The sequence below is a fragment of the Nilaparvata lugens genome, chromosome 9 (genome assembly GCF_014356525.2).
Source record: "Nilaparvata lugens isolate BPH chromosome 9, ASM1435652v1, whole genome shotgun sequence".
Classification (NCBI taxonomy): Eukaryota; Metazoa; Arthropoda; class Insecta; order Hemiptera; family Delphacidae; genus Nilaparvata; species Nilaparvata lugens.
In genome coordinates, this window is record NC_052512.1 from 24,363,902 (window position 1) to 24,384,568 (window position 20,667).

The following is a 20,667-nucleotide window of genomic DNA, read 5'->3' on the forward strand; positions in this document are numbered from 1 at the left end:
GCTATTTATATAACAGTTCAAAAGCGTTCTAATTAGATTTCCAATTGAAGATTGAAGATAGATTAGTAAAGAAAATCAAGATGTTATCTGACAAACTTAGCTTCAGTATCAAGAAGGGTTATTTATGTATTATCCATTACTAGAATATCTAGTAATGGTTATAATTAAAAATCTCTACTAATTCGATAACAATTAACTATTCAGTTTGCATTTATTCAGTTTCTTATATTACCCAGAAAGTGAAACCTAGGTTTTATACAGACAAACTCCATGATCATGAAACTTATACAAATTATTATATTATTAGGCTATATATTATGAAAGTTGTAATACCTGAGGCACATCATAGAATAGAACATCGGGCACTTGACTGCTAGAATCGGTTTTGTACTTTTGCATCACCGTCGACCCGATTTTCACTCTACCATCATCCAAAACTTCAATTTTCACATGTTCGGCAGACGATTCCCGATCTTGCGAAGACTTGTGCGTGATGCCGGCACGTTGCAGCACCGTTTCTAGAGCGTTACGAGCTAGGGGAGGCAGGAACCTGCACAAATTACATCATTATTTCCACAATATTTATTTCAAACCGTCAGTTTTGGTTGAAAGTACTATATTTACAAGTTTATACACTAATTTATAGTAACTAACTGTATAGATACCTAATCAATAAATTCTGCAAAGTATCGATTGAGAGAGATGAATAGGATTGGATAGATAAGGGAAGACAGAGAAAGAGTGTGTGTTAGATTGGATTACTTGATCATAATACAATATTTGCAGTCTTATACATACACATAAATATAACTCAAAATAAAACACCACATAAATCACCTGATCAATAAATTTTAAAAAGTTATCTATAAGCAATCAAGGGGAAAAGGAGGAAATAAAGCGGAAGAAAATGATTTGATTTGATTAAATTTTCTTCCTGGAGACTCTTAAAAGAGTATAGGAAATTGTCAAGAAGGAATATTTGCCCCAAAAAATAAAAGAATAGAAGAATGATGATGGGGAAGAAGAGAAAGGAAAGAAGGAGAAGTATAGAAAGGAGGATAAGGAGAGAAAAAACAAGAAAAATATAAGGAAGAGAAGGACGAAGAGAGTGGAAAGGGGAGGGAGTGAAGAGGAAAGTGGAGGAGGAAAAGTAGAAAAATATAAATAACGAGGAGCAAGATGAAGGAGGAATAGGAAGAATAAGAAGAATGACGCTGGTTACACACTGGGCGGTTTCTGCCGTCGCTGCCTCGAAAAAAGTCGAGCTTACACATTCAGCGGCAAAATTACCGCCACGTATGATCAGTTGCCAAAATAATTCTTGTAGTTCTTCATCGCAAATGTGTTGTGACTTCTCTGTTTCATGAATGTTCAGTTAATTGTATTTTGCACATTTCTTAAAAGAAATTATTATTGAGTGTTCAACTCAAAATGGAAAGGCAACAACTTTTAGCACTTTTGTTGTACCGTCGAAGGAAAAGAAGACAGCAGAGGAATCGCCTTGTTTGGATACATCCCATAAACCTGAGAAGAAAAGAAGTTGGAGCATTTTGTACGTTGTTTGAAGACTTGAGAAATGACGAGGCAAAATTCTTTAATTATTTTCGTATGTCCGTTTCTTTATTTGATGAGTTACATGGCCACATTAGAGACAAAACCCAAGGGAAAAATTCACAACTAAGGAATTGTGTGCAACCTGTAGAAATGCTTGCTGTAACTTTAAGGTAAGTTATATTTTATGTATTTTAGCAGGGAAAGAAGTTGCATACTTGTTGCATCTCGATCCTTAAATATGTCAAGGGTTTTGTCCAACAAAACTGGCCTCTGTTCTAAAAATGATATTAACAACTCATTGTCTATTAAATCACCAATTTTCTCACACTCGTCAACCACAAACACTTGAAACAATAACTACATGTTATAAACAACTCACAAACTTTACAACAAGATACAAATTAAAAGGCTGATTTTCAAAGTTGACTTGGAGCAACTGGGAAAGACGACTGATCAGCGGCGACGGTAGACAACAGCCAAATGTGTAAACGCCCATTTGGTCACGTACGCCACTGCGTAGACAAGAGCGGCAAAAACACCGCCAGCCGCAGTGGCAGTGGACGGCTGCACAGCTGCCGCCAACTGCAATATGGCTGCACGGCGTTTCTGCCGCCCAGTGTGTAAGCTTCCATTTAGGTCTTTAGACTACTGCTCGAACGGCGGCGACGGCGAAATTACCGCCGCGGCAGAAACCGCCCAATGTGTAACCGGCGTAAGAAGGGAAAAGGGATAGAATAAGTGGAAGGAAGATGAAAAAGGAGGAGAATAAGCAGAGGAAGATAAACAGAGATCGCTAATAATAACATAATGGCCTATACTTACTTTGCCAACATAGCCTGCTGAATGATATGGTAGGCATCATTGGTGGGAAAGAGTGCTTCTCTGTTTGCAATGCGTAGAAGCTGCCTGGTGGATAGTGAACTAGCCAACAATTGCATTGTGGGGTCGGTAGAGGATCTCAACTCTTTGGCCACTCTAAGCACCTCTTGCACTGTGCTACTCAGACGTCCAAACTGTAAGTGACAACACAAATTCATCATATTCAATTATTTTATACTACATTCACCAGTGCGAATCGCATGGAGGCGACGATCTTACGATTCATAGGGCCGGTTTCCGAGCTCGGGATTTAGCCAAGTTCTAGACTTTGAACAGCTGGAGTCAGAAAATTGACTTTCCGAAACGAGGCATAGTCGTAGTCCACGTTTAAATTGAATTTTGAAAAACTAGAAAATTGAACACAAAATAAAATAAAGAGAAATAGTGTGAAGTTTCAGCTATTTTGAACTATTCTGGAATGTTTCATTTCGCCAAGGAAAAACGTTTTCAATTATGGAGATGAGAAAATAAAAGTTATCATGAAAACTACGACAACGCCCCGTTTCGGAAAAACAAATTTTCTTACTCCAGGGGCCTGTTTCACAAAGGTTACAAGTCTTGTTGCCAACCATGATTTTGGAGAACAGCTGATTAAAAGCGTTTCACAAAAGCAGAATTGTAAACTTGTAGTTACAATGAATTTCTACAAGTTTACAAGTGATTTGCTTATTACGAACAAGTAATTTTGCCTGTTTCAAAAATATTTTTTCTGTAGCCAACAATTTTTGTCAAAATTACTTGTTCGTAACTATGAAATTTTTACCGAAGTGGAAAGCTAAGTAGAGGTTTTACAAGTAATCATGAAAATAATAATTATTTCTAATATTCAAAAATGTCCTATATTCCTCTATAATTCATTATTTTGGAAATATATGCATTAAGAAATAAAATTCAATGAATCTCCAAAATAGTCATTATGGAGACTAAGTCATGGAATAAGTCATTAATGTTACCTCATAGGGTATGTGTACTACAGTATATACACAGTATATTGTAGTATACATTATAAATATAGTAAATATACTATAATACACAGTGCATATAGGTTACAAATTCAGCAAACAATGAAGTGGACTGTACAAAAAACATTATACTGCTTTAAAATATTTGCAAAGTAATTATTTAAAAGAACAAGTAGTAGCCCTTTTCAAAGGATAAAGAAAGTAAATTATCATGAAAATAGGTTATGCTTACTATTAGAGCACTTGTAGACTTGTAAAATTGTAAATCATTCATTCATTCATTTATTTATTTATTCATATACAAATACAATTTAGGTAAAAGCAACAGGCATTCGCCCAAAATTGCTTTGAACCTTAATTTGGAATACACAGTGTAGAGGTTATGTAAAAATGATAACTTAATTCACACACTATTTTGAGTCCAAAAAAATGTATCTACTACAATTTTGAATTTATCAGATAATTAAGTAATAAATTTTTGTGCGCGAGGCTTAAATTTAATAAGAATTGATGTAAATGAAATTGAACCAAGATGAAATTAAGTTAAACTCTATAATTTATAGTTAATGACTGAATAATAATTCATGTATCAATAGAAGAACGAGATTATTATAGTTCTAGATTGAATACAAGATAAAAAACTTCAGACAAAATCATTAGTACTAGGTGGTATGTAATAAATTGATAGGAGAATGATGAATAATATAACGGGTCACAAGAATAATGAAATATTACAGAAATAGCCTATCCCTACAAATTAAAATTCCTTCAAGATAATATTGTTTTATATCTACAGTGCATTGTCCAAAGCTCCGCCAATTTATGTAGATAAAAAACAATATTATCTTAGAGGAATTTTAAATGGCATTTTTTCTCATCATGTACAGTCAAAATTAATTATTATTATTTCAGTTTATATTATGAAAATTCAAACTGTAGCCTATTGTAAGCTATCCATAAGTGTATAAGCCAGTATATTGTAATCTGCATAAATAAAGCACTCAATCAATCAAAAACTACTTATAAATAAATCTGTATGGGTGAACAAATCCATCATTTGGAAAATATGTTTCACCATACCGTGCTCGAAACTTTCATACAACAGAGCGATTCGTGGCTAAAGAGCCTTGAGTAGCTTGTAATTAGCATTAGATATTTGCAATCATATCAACAGCAGAGCTCCTTAGACATTGTGGGCCGGTTTCCGATTGGGATTTAGCTAAGTTTTAGACTTCAAACAGCTGAAGTCAGAAAATTGGCTTTCCGAAACGGGGCATAGTCGCAGCTTTCATGATAATCTTTGTTTTCTAATTTCTATAATTGGAAACGTTTTTCCTTAACGGAATGAATCATTCCTTAATAATTATTCAAAATAGAAGAATTTATTTTATTTTGTGTTTAATTTTCTAGTTTTTCGAAATTTAATTTAAACGTGAACTGAGACTACGCCCCGTTTCGGAAAGCCAATTTTCTGACTCCAGCTGTTTAAATTCTAGAACTTAGCTAAATCCCGAGCTCGGAAACCGGCTCTTAATGAATTACAGTGGTCTAATAATAAGTTACTCACTTTCGCCATCATAATTTGTTTTTCTTCTTCAATAGACAGAGAGCGAACTTCGTGAAAAACGAACAGACTCAGCAGTTCCGGATTCAGCCATTGCTGTTCACCAATTCCTGAAAATTTAGCAAATGTTAAAAAATACTTTGCAAATTTATCAAGTTATCTGTGCAGGTAACTCAATTCTACAGTAGAGGACTGATCTCTGGCTGATAGATAGATGAACAACCATTTCATCATTATTATTATTATTGGCTCTACAGCCCATGCAGAGCCTTGACCTCCACAACCACATCCTTCCATCCCTGTCGACATTCTGCTGTTCTTCCCATCTTCTTACACCCAATCTTCGCAAATTCTCCTCCACATCGTCAACCCACCGCTTTCTTGTTCTTCCTTGTAATCTTCTTCCTCCGGGTTGGCCTTCCAGCACTATTTTCGGCACCCTCCCTTCCGGCATTCTGCACACATGACCAGCCCATCTCAGCCTCATACTTTTCACAACAGATAAAATACTGGTCTACTCGAACAATCTTCCTAGTTCCTCGTTTGTTCTTATCCTCCATATTTCATTTTCCTTGATTGCTCCAAAAATTCTTCTTAAAATCCTTCTTTTCCATCACTGTACCTTCTACTCTTCTAGTTAATGTCCAAGCTTCGGCCCCATATGTCACTATTGATCTTAAAACTGTTGTTTAAATTTTCATTTTACCTTTTTTCTACACATTCTTGAACTTGAGGATATTCTGCAGGGCGAAATAGACCCTATTTCCAGACATTATCCTATCATCACTTCTTCAGCTACATTATTTTCGTCTGTTATTAGGGTGCCTAAATACTTGGATGATTTCACTTTCTGAAAGGTTCAACCAGATAACTGTATCTGTGCTCCATCATTGACTGGCCTCCTGGACATAGCCATTACTTTGGTTATTGACCGAGCGAAGTGAGGTCTAACATTCAAGTGGACGGTTTGGCATTTCTCTTAATGTTTAAATGTTTATAATTATGTTTATATGTTTCGCATTTACGGCGAATCGCGGTAATAGAATTCCATGAAATTTGACAGGTATGTTATATAGAATAGCCTTATATAGGATATTATAAATGTAGGATAAGCATTATGTTCTGAGATCAGGATCTCAGGTATTATAAAATAATTGACCGAGCGAAGTGAGGTCTAAGATTCAAGTCGACGGTTTGGCATTTCTCTTAATGTTTATATGTTGCGCGTTCACGGCGAAACGCGGTGATAGATTTTCATGAAATTTGACAGGTATGTTCCTTTTTAAATTGCGCGTCGACGTATATACAAGGTTTTTGGAAATTTTGCATTTCAAGGATAATATAAAAGGAAAAAGGAGCCTCCTTCATACGCCAATATTAGAGTAAAAATCAGACTATAGAATTATTCATCATAAAACAGCTGTTTAGTGGACTATAATACTACCCGTTCAAAAACATCGAACATGTTGAAAATGTATATTTCCATCAACTTTGTAGACAGTTGCAGCCAGACCTGATAACAGCGCTCACACTCACATTCTGGGACGACACGTGACGGTACGATAGGACAGAAAGCTCTATGTTTATTTGGGTTTTTTTCTAGACATTTTAAATAAATAAACTATTTATTAATTTTTGAGAAAACATAACTACAGGTCAATGTAACTTACTGAGCGCGAGGTCTACTGTTCACAGAACTACTAGTATATATCTTTTGGTTTCATACATCTCTGTCAGTTTCCTCCTATTTCTTGCTAGTAAATGTCTTTTTATTTGCACTTTATAACATTAGAAGTGATGTGGGCGAAGTTGAGGCGATGAGAGCCCCCTTCCATTTAACCCACAAAGTTGTCGTTGTGTGCGATAGAAGAAAGGCAACTTCGCATGCCTGACCGCTGTATTCCCAATTATAAAATTAATGCATGCTAGCTTGTTGACTCAATTAGCTGGATACAAATCGACTGGATGATCAAATGTTATTGCTACGCATAGTAGCGTCTTGATGCTGTAGAAGCATCGACCAGGGATGGGATCTTATTCCCAGTACGCGACGGTACACAATTTTACAGAGCAGAAAAAAAAAAAAACTGGAATGATATGTTTATTTCTGAAGGTGATACCTAGGCCTACATGCAAAAAACTGCAATGATATGTTTATTTCTGAAGGTGATGCCTAGGCCTACATGCAAAAAACTGCAATGATATGTTTATTTCTGAAGGTGATGCCTAGGCCTACATGCAAAAAACTGCAATGATATGTTTATTTCTGAAGGTGATGCCTAGGCCTACATGCAAAAACTGGAATGATATGTTTATTTCTGAAGGTGATGCCTAGGCCTACATGCAAAAAATGCATGGTTGCCTGTAAAGTCGGTATACGGGCGAAAGTTTTACGTGACAACGACTTTGAGTGGTAAAATAATTTTAATGTGAATATTCATTCCTATAGTAGGAAGAAGGATGAAATAATAGTAACAATTTGAAACATTTATTTATACAAAGAATTATATTGAAAACATTAATTTATACAAAGAATCTCGCACTGAACCACAACATTGTGATTACTACAACATAACCTATTCACTTATGCATGATTATGTGATTATGCATTATTGTGATTACTACAACATAACCTATTCACTTATTCACCTAAGCAGGCGTAGTCGCAGGAGATTGCTTGCGGCGCCTGCGCAGGTTGACTGCTCCGTTTCACTCTCTCTCCAGGTGAATGCCTTCGGCTGCTGCGTTACTCGCCACTGCTCCTATTCGTGCTCTTTCCAGACAACCGTGAACCGAAACGAACGCTCTCACTCGCTCTCATTGTGAGCGCATAACGTGGGAACGTAACGCAGTTTCTTGAAGTGTCACCCGGCAAATCAATTTATAAGACGTTGTCACGTCAAAAACTGAATTGATATGTTTATTTCTGAAGGTGATGCCTAGGCCTACATGCGCGCCAAACTTGCGCATTGGTAATGCGACGGATGATTATGAGAGATGAGTGGAACTTCCAAACCACTGGGAAGCGATTTTCAAACTCATAAATGATTTTCAGAGGAGTCGGCTCTTGATGTGGTCACCCTTACAATGAGAGTAGCAGGCGTATAAATCTTGACGTATCTATCTTATCGATAGGAACGAAGCGATTCCTCTGCTAAATACATTAAGACCCTTGAAAGAGGTCTAAAACCAGACTTGAGGTTTTTAAATTTCGAACTATAAAAGAAACAGGAGACATTGAATTGAATAAATGCTAATAGAATAAGATAATTGATAAAACGAAATTCTATAAGAATACCATTAAATTCTCTGAAGACTTCTTCACACATAATATTTGCTGTTTATAGAAGTGTCACTAGCATTTGTTGGTAATTTCATTCAAATGATTAACGTACCTGAAGGCTCTCCCAACGCCACAATTCGAAATGAGGGATGGATTCTGAGGAGACCTGATCTAATCACCTTCTCCTCACCAAGGGTTTCGACAAGTTCATCGTACCTATCATGCCTCAACATACGTCTCCCATCGAACAGCTGTAGTTCCCTGTCTTGGACTAGCCTTAAAAATACACAATATATAAAGTTAATCTACAGTTAATGAATAATACTGTATTTTACGTCACAAGTAAGGAACGGAAGATTTACTAAAAAAGTATAATTCTATGCCCAAAATTTAGTTGAGAGCAGAATTATGCCACTGCCTTCTATAGAATATAGCTGATACCGGATGATGTAATATTAAATGCTTATTCTTATTGAATGTGATCAATTATATTTTATTACTAGCTGGCCCGGCGAACTTCGTACCGCCAAGAAGTCAATGTATCTCATGTCATACTTGACTTTATTTGGTGAATCATGAAATTTATTTGACAATCAATATTTCCATTTAGGTACATCTCAATACGACTTCCTATGTGCTTCGTCGTGCAGAATTTATTATACCGAAAATTCTTCACAATCAATTGGTAGTAGTATCTATCGGTAGTGTTGAATTAAAAAAAAATTGATAGGTTAAATCAGTGTTTCAAAGATGAGTTTAATGCGTTCATAGTTGTTGATTATCAATAGATGGTCCAGGAAATATGCGATATACGATGAATTACAATTCAATATTCTTCCCATCTTCCATTTTATGATGAATATCAGCAGAGCTAAATTCGATTTTTTTACATTATTCTGTCATTCTTCAGTAATTAATGAGTGCAATATGAACAATTCTCTTTCATGAGGTGAATAATTTTTTTCCAACATTTTTCAGTTTCTCAATGATAGGGGAGTGATATGACTCATATTCAGTGTTTAAAACAGAGACTGAGAAGATTGTTGTATGGGTTTTCCCAATTGAGCCATGTGCTGAATATCAGACTGTGCAGGAGGATCTATCATGCCTATGCACAGTCAGTATTGGAGTATGGCATTATTGTTTGGGGGGAGTGTCATCTGCAGGTCTTGAACCTCTTGCTGTCACCCAGAGAACAATTTTAAAAACAATTTTGAAAAAGGAATCAAGATACCCCACAGCGCTGCTGTTCTCGGACTTCCCTGTGCTCAACATCAGACAACTATACATCAAAACATTACTCAGTTAGGAAACATAAAGCAGATCTATTCATCAATATCGAACATAATTATCAAACACGACATAGGAACAACCATGGATATTATATACCTAGATTGATACACGGAACTGAACTCAAATTACCATACTATTTAGCTCAGATTTTATACAGAAATGTTCCAGATATTGTGAGGGAGGCCGAGAGCAGCAGCAATGTGATTTTTAAAAGCTCGTTGATGAAATGGCTCTTCAGCATAGGCTGGATTGGAGCTGAGAGGCTAATTCACTCACCTTACACCTAGCATTGGGGAATAACTTTATACATTAATATTTCGAAATGCTAAATTCATTTATACACTCATACCTTACGTTCAAGTATTTAGAGTTTCAAAACATAATAGAGGCTTATAAAACAATAAATTACCTCCGGTTTTTGGGTCCTCTTGCTCTCCCACTCTAGATATCAAGCTACACCCAACACTATATTATGTTGTCACTTATAATTCACCTACTGTTATCTGAATCTTAGTTGTGTAATTTTAATTACTCATATTGTAATTTATAGTAAATATAATACCATAATTATAACTACTTAGTGAATAATACTGCTTGCAGGAACTGTCCCCCAATCTCAGACGCATAGTCTTACTGGGGGAATTCCACTCAATCAATATGTTCTTTCTACTGTTTATGTAAAATTGTGATTCTTATTTTGTTGAATATCAAATATAAATATGTACATGTATTGTATGCCAAGTGGAAATAAACGAATTGTATTGAATTGAAATTGATAATAATTATTTGTATAGGTCTTCTAAGGAACGATTATCTACAGCTGGTACCAATCTACTACACTAACTTCAATTCCAAGCTACCGTTTTAATACCAGTACACAATTTATCACAGGTTGAATCATATTATCACAATATGATCTTGAATCATGGTAATCTTTCCGTTCTTCGGTAGCCGCTCGGCCGACAGTTTCGAAAACATAGGTCTGTAAAATGGATTAATAAATAATAATTATTAGCCCCCCTATTAAAATTTCTGTTTAGAAACCATCCCCAATATTCACACTACATATTTCCAAAGTTTCATGCCGTTCTGTCAAGTAGTTTCGAGTCTATAGGGAACAAACAAACAGACATTCATTTATATACATATATGGATGATGAAATAGTCATTCTATTCTATCCTACTAATGTCTTCCATTCAACCAATGGTGACAGTTGTAAGTGAATGTTACCTGTGCAATATAGCCAGTGTGCTATGGTGTAGTCGATGTATTCCATCCAGCACCGCCAAACTGCCATGCAGCGCAGCCGTTATCAAGGGCGCATTTTTCCAAATTGTGTCTCCATTGTCCAAGGTCGACCTTTGCTGTATCAAATCCCTCGAAGTCATATCCTGGAGAAAAAAAATTCAAATATTTTTATTGACACAAACACTTCCCAATCTGTATCGGCCACGTCAAAATGCGATACATTATTGTGAATAAAAAATACACACCATATCAAAAATAACATACAACAAAATGCATGTCAAAATAATAATTGGAATAGACAGAACACATTATAGAAGCACTCTTTCATTAAAATTTCTCAATTATTTTTTGAATTCCCTTTGTCTGTCAAATCACGAATATGTTGTGGTGGGTAAATGGTTATAAAACTCGATTGGAAGAACAGTACTCACTCCTAAGACTCGATTTAGTAAGAGACAGTTTCAGAGCTCGGGATTTAGCTAACTTCTAGACTTTGACCGGCTTCTATACTCTGGAGTCAGAAAATTAATGGAATAAATACATATAAATTATAAGGAATGAATAAATTTATCCATTTATCCGTGGACAGAATCGCAAATCATATAATATATATATATATATATATATATATTATATCATATAAAATATATTGAATTGAACCCAATTTTGTAAAACCCCTGGCTGAACAAATGCTTCATTATTCTCAGTTATTACACTAAGCCACATAAGAACGATATATTGTAACATCTACAAAGGGGTTACTTCTTGCTCAAGATTCTATTAGACCTGTTACTGGTCTAGACTCTAGATTACATGATAGTTTAAAATGGGCTATTCAACTGATAAGAAAAAAAAAACAATTTATTTTTTTTAATAAGAAAAAAAAACAATTTATTTTTTTTAATATTGTAGAAATATAAGGTAGGCGCACACAGATCGTCATCGGACGGACGGCACGCATCGGACTATTAGATTTAATGCATTAATTTCAATTGGAATGCGCATCGTACGAATCGTAGATCGGAAATACTGTCAGGAGTCCCGAGAGGAACATTGAAGCTGACGGCTCCGTTCGGATTGAATAACTCACCGGCATTTCCGTTCTGTGTGCGCAGTAGGACCGTCAAGCATTATCCATTTCTACAGACGATTGACTAGTACATGCTCAAGTAGCTAAAAATTTTAACTTCGTCTTCAATTAAATCAGGAAATAGATGATTGAATTCTCTGTATTCTATCCTTTTCTGATTAATTCTATGGATTCACATTTTTCGTTTCCTCTTCCTACGTCGCTTCATCATTGGCTAACAAACAAGTAACAATTATAACTTCTTCGCTACTGCTATCCATTACTTGAATGCTGTGATATTTGTTTATTCAATCCCTAATTCGCACATGACTCGACATACGTCGCAATGAACTAAAATGCCAATGCTCCGACGACGACTAGTATGCGCAGCACCTAAAAAAGTACGATCCTTCCGATGCGTGCCGTCCGTCCGATGACAATCTGTGTGCGCCTACCTTAAAAGGCTGTCATTCAGTATTTTATAAATTTACCTGATACAGGACGATAGGTTCAACGCTGTATCCAAGCATATTAGCCAATCTCTTGACTAGAATAGATTTTCCACAGCCCTTTGGTCCAATCACACAGATATCTCCTATGGCATGATTTTGTAGAAGGCCAGCTAGTGAAGAATCTTGGTATGCAGTCGCTATGTAATCAATGGTCTCTGCACTCTTACCGCTGCCACAATGTACCTGTAAAACATTACACAACATCATCATCAACTATTAATAACTAGTGACCCCCTGGGTTGGAGAACTCGCTCAAGAACTGTTGTATTGTAATCTTTGAAACCTGCAACTTTTAATTATACAGAGGTGATAAAAATTATGAAAACAGCTAAATTTTTTTCTCATAAGAATAATTTGACAGTAGGTTTCATTAAGGACCCTATTTGAAATGAAAAATTAATCTTCAAATATTAATCTGTCGCTTCAACATCTATGACCCAATGAATCCAAATCCATTTTTTATAATGAGAAGATGGTTATGTCATACATGATTTCGATACAGAGTTCCAAGAGAAAATAAATACTATTCAATGTTTCTTTCCATTACGAGCTGCTTGTTAATGATCACTTTCAAATACTTACGACGAAAATAAATGGCGAAAACCGCACATCGATATATTATATTATCTACCCGCTGAAATAATGTGTCAGCATGTTTGATAGCTCCCAAATACCCTCAACTGTTATGAACAAATGAATGGAAAAACTGTATCAATTGTATACAATGAATTCTTCAGCTGCATGAATGATGAACCATAACATTTTTTTCTTATGCACTTTCAATGTTATTTGTTATATCATAAAAAAGGACGAATGAGTGAGTCAATTTGTTGTCTAACGAACTTGACCTCTAAAAAGGTCCGAAGAATAAGTGTTCAAAATTTGAAGCTGATTGTTCAATTTTTTCTAAAGCTATTGTAGAACATACAAACAGACGGACAACGACTTTGGCCTTCGGTAAGTCAAAAGTGAGAACTCGCTATTGCTCGTTCAATAAAAATTAACATAATACGTCTCCATTCAACACTCTTTCCAATCAATTGATGCTGGGGATTCAAAGTAAATCTCACTTTAAGGAACACAATATACTTGAATAGAATCAAAGAGACATTCACAACAAATTGTATATCTGTTGAAATGTTTTTTTGTGATAAGCCCCTAGTTGACACTTGTTACAAAATTTAAGATTTATTTATTTATTGGATAGAGCAAACAATACAATAGTCACATTACAATACAATTTCACACTCGATACTGAAGCTGTTACTACAAACTTGAACATACTTCATATTATTTGAGAATTACATGTTCTACCACCCTGTGATTAGCATTTATAGTTTCAATGAATTTCTGGAGAGTTATGAGGCCTGAAAATGCAAACATTTGGAAGTAGAACTGTTTTTTTTACAAATTTCACACTTTCAAGAGCGGATATATGAAAAAAATATAATATACGAAGGTAGGCTGATAAGTAAGGCACACATTCTTGTAGAGAACAAAACAAATAACCCTCAGAAGCGAGCCAGGTGGCATTTGGAAGCTCTATTTATCCTCTACATGGCTGTACAGTTTGAAGGCGTTGCGTTCATCCAGTTTGGTTTGGTTAATGAAAGAATGGCGTCGTGTTCTGGTGGTGTTATGTAAACGCGAATTGGACAACACGCTGTTATTGAATTTTCAACTGCTGAGAAAGTGAATCCTAGTGAGATTTATCATCGTTCAAAGGCTGTCATTGTGACGATACAGGTCTACCATGGATCGAGGGATTATAAAATTTCGAGATTGCCAATCCTCAATTGTTGACGAAACAGACAGCGGACGTCGAATCTCTGTCACAGACGATAATCATCTTAAACTTGTCAAATATTTGATTCAAAATGACTGGCGAATCACTCCACAGCATAACGCAAACCAAGTTGGAATATCCAAGGAACGTGTCGACTTCATTATCGACCAATTGGGATACCATAAAATCTGTGCACTATGGGTCCATACACGTCTGACAGACGAGAATAAACATCGTCGATTGGAATGGTGTGAACAATTTTTGAAGGGCTACCGAAGGAGACGGAGACGACTCCATAGATCATTATTCAGGAGAATCAATAATTGAACAGCCTTTAAACGACTATGAATCTCACTTGGATTCACATTCTCAACAGATGAAAATTCAATAACAGTGCGTTGTTAAATTCGCTTTTACATAAAGGTGCGTACAGACTTTCGCTCTGCTCCGCAATCGAACGTCACTCGAGCAGAGCGATTGATGATCGACCGGGGAGCAAGAGTGGAACGCGAGAAGAGCGTGTAACAGAGGTCGAGCTTGGCAAGCTCCTAGGTCGAATTAACCAATAGTTGCGCTTGCGTGGTCAACGTGTTTGTTTGTAATGTTTGTTAATAGTTACGATATCTGTGTTAGCAAATAAAATTATCAAAATTAATAATTAATTATTAAATTAAATAATAAAAAGTTATAAAAGCATAAAAAGTTATAGGTACCGGCATATTAGCATTTAGAAGAAAGAAGCCGACCTCCCAATCAAGGTTTTCACCTTTTGAAACATTGACAGACATTACCTTTTATAATAAAACATTAAAATAAATGAAATAATCATAATATTCATTATACATTTATTATATAAACATAATGTATTATTAGGCTACACAGCAATCCCCTGGTCAGAATATTTTATTTAGTTTTGTCACCCGATAAGCTGGATTGTTTCACATTTGAGGTTAGGTTGTAGCAAAGTCAACAATAAGAAAAAAAAAAACGGATCGATCATCCTTCAAACAAATTTCAAACCTCAATCGAACCCTTGCGTAACATCTCGCGTAACGTTCATGATCGGAGCGTGCGGGGAGCGTGTTGGAGGCGCATATATCTGTACACACCTTTACACCACCAGAACACGACGCCATTCCAAAACCAAAGCCAAAACCAACACCAACCAAACCAAAGTGGATGAACTCAACAAATTCAAACTACGCAGCCGAGTAGAGGATTAATAGAACTTTCACATGCCAGCAATTTCGCTTCTGGGGGTTATTTGTTTTGTGCTCTACAAGCATGAGCATTACTTATCAGCCTACCCTGGTATATAGAAACAATTGACATGTGACAGCGAAGGCACTCCTCCAGAAGCAGACTTAGTGCCGGTTGCACAAAAACCGGTTAAATTTTAATCGTGATTAATTCCACAAGAACCAATTAATCACGATCAAAGGTAAACGGGCTTTTGTGCAACTGGGCCTTAAGATCACTAGTTCTGAATTACCGTACTCACCGATACTTGGCTGCCATTTCGTTTTCGTCCATCAGAAATTGTGACATTCGCCATTAGCTCACCATTCTTCGAAACATTTTGCAAAGTGTGATTGACAGGTGCAGTGTCTAATTCTACAAACGATTTCAGCACCGTTTGAATAGCGTCTCTTCCCTCCTTGTTCAGAAAACTATCGCCTGGGTACATACGATTGAATACATCGTGCACTGACATCCATGGGAAATCATTCTGAAAGTCGCAAACAATAGATTAGTTTGATTTTGAATCAAATTCGGCAGGATTCAGTTTGAATAACTGCCAACATCTCATAAATACTGTAACATAATAACATCATAAGAGTTGTGTTGCAGAGAGGACCTGGAGTCCTAATTCCGCCCTAATAAAGGCAAATAATCAATCAATGCTTTCTATTCAACTAATTCTTACAGTATAATGTGAAATTCACTAGGGGATTGAAATTTATCAATAACTAGCTTGCCCGGCGACCTTCGTGCCGCCAAAAAGTCAATGTATCTCATGTCACACTTCACTTTATTTGGTGAATCATGAATTCGACAATCAATATTTTCATTTACATCTCCATACGGACGGACTTCCTATGTGCTTAGTCATGCAGCATTTATTATCCCGAAAACATATTATTCTTCTCAATCAATTGGTAGTAATATCAGTAAAGTGATGAATTGAAAAAAAAATAAAATAGATAGGTTAAATCAGTGTTTCAAAGATGAATTTAATGTGTTCATAGTTGTTGATTGTCAATAGATGGTCCAGGAAATATGCGATGTATGATGAATCACACAGAATTCCATATTCTTTCCATCTTCCATTTTAGGATGAATATAAGCTACGCTGAATTTTAAAAAAAGTAAACGTTTCTATCATTCTTCAGTAATAATGAATGTAAAATGAACAACCCTCTTTCATGGGGTGAATAATTTTCCAGTTTCTCAATGATAGAGGAGTGATAATTTTATTATTTGTATAGGTCTTCTAAGGAACCATTATCTACAGCTGGTACCAATCAACTACACTTCAACTCCAAACTACCGTTTTAATACCAGTACACAATTTATCACAGGGTGACCTGTTTATTACAGTTGGTAACTTCAGATGCTAAATCATATTATCAGAACATGATCTTGAATCATATGTATCATGATCATCTTAGTCCGTCTCATTGCCAACGTACAAGAAGACAGAAGCTCATGTTGGCATCACTGTCAGCAAAAAATCTGAATACAGAGCAAACAAAAATATGATATACTTGCCAGTAATTTAGCAGCGGCTGTCAGTTTGTCCAACGGGAATTCAGGAAGTCCTAAAGATGCTGACTCAGTAGAAAGGAGAGCGTAGCTGCAGTTGAGTAGAGCAGTCAGTCTGTAGTCATCCAAGGCAGGATACAATGATCTAAGCATACGTTCTGAGTCCTGAAACAAGACAATTTGATACAAGACCACTGTGTATTATGATAGAGTAGCCGCCCCCTGAACCCCCGGTTGGATCATCCAGAAATACAATCAGCAGTGCATTTTTCATTTGAGCTTTCTTCCTTCGGTCAAAAGAAACTTTTAGGCTAGATTTAATCACCAGTTTTCTTTGGATTATGTAGCGCAGGGTTGCAAAAATATTTTTTTATCAGAATTGATAAATATGCAGTTATTTCTCAATTAGAGACTTGGTTTGAGATTTATTGTATTTCAGTCTAATAGTTCTTTGAAATTTGAAACAGGAATGATATGGAGAACTTAAGAAACATCCATATCCAACCCTATCAAGTATGAATTTTCTTGAAAAATTGAATCTTCAATGAAAGACTTGAGAAAAGTAACCCTCAAAAAACGCTGGTAAACGCTTGGAAACTCAGTAAAACCGCTCATCTTGGGCATATCTTTGACATAATTCTGAAGACCTCTCAAGAAAAAATGTGTAGACCCTTGCTGAACTAATGTACCAAATCTGATCATGATCTGTCAATTAGTTCTTGAGAAGACGTAGAAAATGGAACACAAACGCTCAAAAACCGCCGATCTTGTTCGTCTTAACTGTAGGCGGAACTTGACTTCCAACACAAAATTTTTGTAGCTCAGCTGAGCCTGTGTACCAAGTTTGAACATTTTTTGCCAATTAGTTCTTGAGAGAGCTGAGAAATCGCAGAGAAACGCAGATTTTGGGCGTAGCTTTGGACATTTTACCAAATCCAGTAAATTTTTAGTTCTGTTCATTATGAATGAATGAGTGCCATTTCGCTTCTATATATATATATATATATTGTAATGTTATTTTTGCCGTAATATGTGCCCTGCTTGGCCGCAGTCGGTAGAGCAAAGATTTTTCAATATAATATAGGCTAAAAATTTTTGTAACTCCTGAAAAAAAAATAGCACCAGTTTCTTACCAGCTCTTCTAGGAGCTCAAACAATTCTCTGCTTTCGCTGGCTGCAAACGTCGGCCGCTTCAACAGTTCACAGTTTTTGTGACTGATTTGGTAGACTCCACAGATATAGATGCAGGAGAGGTAGATAGATATAAGGGCTCTGACTTTTGTACTAGACAATGCGGTATCGCCACCAATGCCACTCACCACCATTCGACAAAGTGGTCAGCAATGTAAAACGATACCGAGCGGAATCAAAGGCGACACTCTATCAGAATACCTTATAAATTCTATTAATTTGTATTGCTGCTGCAACTTAATACTAAGACCTTTGAGTTTTTTCAAATCGGATGTGCTGGTCCTGGATAATTTAAATAAATCTCGGGAACGTATTATTTCCAAAGATTTAATAATCAATGCTGTATATCGCCGATTGATCCAACTTATTCGGTGAAGAATACAGTTGGTTGATAGTCTTAAATATTTGTCAATAATGATAATAAATATTCAAAATTATATTCTTACAATATATATATATATAGTTCGCAGTGTAAGTAAAAATAGGAACGCATTATTTTGAATACCCTCATCCCTCTAGCACTTTTGGCAACTAAGTTTGAAAACGTTTGATAAGTTTGCATCCTAACTAGTCTGAACAGAGCTGCTAAGTCGAGTATTGTGTTTCAAACATGAAACATTCCCTTCAAATGTTCGGTCGACTGACCAAAAACTATTGTTGCAAAAACTGCAAAAAATAAACGCTGAAACTGCTGCAACAGTCGTAGGCAAATGCAAAAATTATACATAATGTTATTAAAGAGATGAATTTGATGCACCACAAGCCCATAATCAACACTTAAATCAATTTTAATCATCGCTGGAAAGTTATGAGATTCGAAGAAGAACAAAATTGTAAGCTGAAGTTGTTTTTTGAAAATTTCACACTTTGAAGAGCCAACTTTGGAAGTTACGGAAAATCGGACATTACATGAAGGATTTTGAAACTTGAAAATAAACTTATGAGTCGAAACAAAATGTAGTGTTCATAAAGAAGAGAAATAAAAGGGTACTAGTTGATTCGTTTAGAAACTTGAAGGGAATTTATTAAACTAAAATTTTTTTGAATAGCCTGCCTATTCAAAAAACAAACAGTAAGATTTTCAAACCACCCACACCCCCTTAGCATAGTTCATGTGGAGAATTTACCTTCTGAATATTATTCCAAACAAAGCTGTGAAGTGAAAAATTGCGTTGAAAAGATATGCATCCACATAACTTATCGTTGAATGTACTAAGTATAAATCTTTGATTTCGTGTAAGTTGACAATTAATCACAAACTCCTATCTTAGCGCTTTTGCTGATGACATTTAATAATGAATGCGCAGAGCCTGGCGTGACAATTCAACATTTGTAACAATATTTAATTTAAATGTACCACACTGCTCGCTTTTGATTTGGAAACTATATTATTTATGTTACGTAAATGATGCGAATATTAGACAAGAGAGATGAGGAGAACGGAGAAGCAGGGCAGAAGAAGGGAGGAGGAGTTGGAGGAGGAGGAGTAGGAGGAGGAGGAGTTGGAGAAGGAGCAGGAAAAGCTGGAGGATGAGTTAGAGGGGGTGAGGAGGAGGAAGAGAAAGAGGTCGAGAAGGTTTGAGCAAAAGGAAGAGAGAGAATTAAAGAATTAAGAAGATCAGGAGGTATTGTGGGAGGAGGAGAAGATGAATATTAGAAAGAGCAGAAGAGAAACAAGAACGAGGAAGAAGAAGATGAACAAGAAAAATACAAAAGAAGAACAGAAAAAGAAAAATAAGATCGTAGAGGAGAAGGAAGAACAAGAAGAAGGAACATGAGCAGGAGGGAATGATAGATCAGGAGGATAAGGAGAAGATGGAAAAGAAGAAAGTACCTTAATGATACAATAATATTAAGAAGGTAAAGTAAGGAAAGAAGACAAAAGGGGAGGAAGGGAGGAGGAGAAGGAGGAGGATGAGCGAAAGATGTGGAGGAGGAAAAGGAGGAGAAGAAGGAATTGACAGAGTAGGATAGGAAAAGAGAGCAGAAACAAGAAGAGAAGAAGGAGCTAGAAATAAAACACAAAGTTCTTCAAAAGTGATAAGATAAATTGATAACAAGGACCTATCAAGAGCTTACAAGTAAAAAAAAGTGACCAATCTTTGTTTTTACACTCAAGTCTAAACAGTTATACAAGTTAGACACTCAAATGTCTAAAAACCATTCCATCTTTTTTTCTCTCTATCTCACATACCATTCAAGTGTTAATTGTAAAACAATATTGATATAATATGAAAATTATATAATTTAATATTTCAAGTCTGAACATTAATTCAATAACTTTCCAATTCATAATTCGTAATTTTGTATGATTCATTGAATAGTAAAATTATTTTTCAATTATATTTTATTGTGCAAAATTAATTGAATCGTTGACCTCGTTTCAGCCAGCATAAATATTGTAATAAACATAAATAATACAGAAATCTACCTAATATTTTTTTTAAATTGTTTTTGCTGAGGGTGATGCTCACATAAAGGGCAGAGCAACAGGCAGAGAAAAGTTCTATAATAGAATAATATAATAGAATAAAAATAATGCTGTATTTTGTGCTACAG

The 20,667-nt window shown here is 35.7% G+C and overlaps 1 protein-coding gene across 1 annotated transcript in view; it reads right to left on the bottom strand.

Annotated features, from left to right (window-relative positions):
* Positions 1–20,667, bottom strand: part of LOC111056253 (von Willebrand factor A domain-containing protein 8-like) — a 139,032-nt gene that overhangs the window by 55,967 nt on the left and 62,398 nt on the right. The window contains exons 6-13 of the mRNA XM_039435671.1: positions 16,924–17,082; positions 15,653–15,880; positions 12,345–12,548; positions 10,767–10,927; positions 8,355–8,518; positions 4,963–5,069; positions 2,377–2,567; positions 334–550 (exon numbers count right to left, since the gene is read on the bottom strand). Coding sequence (XP_039291605.1) covers positions 334–550; positions 2,377–2,567; positions 4,963–5,069; positions 8,355–8,518; positions 10,767–10,927; positions 12,345–12,548; positions 15,653–15,880; positions 16,924–17,082 — 1,431 coding nt within the window. The remainder of the gene's footprint in view (positions 1–333; positions 551–2,376; positions 2,568–4,962; positions 5,070–8,354; positions 8,519–10,766; positions 10,928–12,344; positions 12,549–15,652; positions 15,881–16,923; positions 17,083–20,667) is intronic.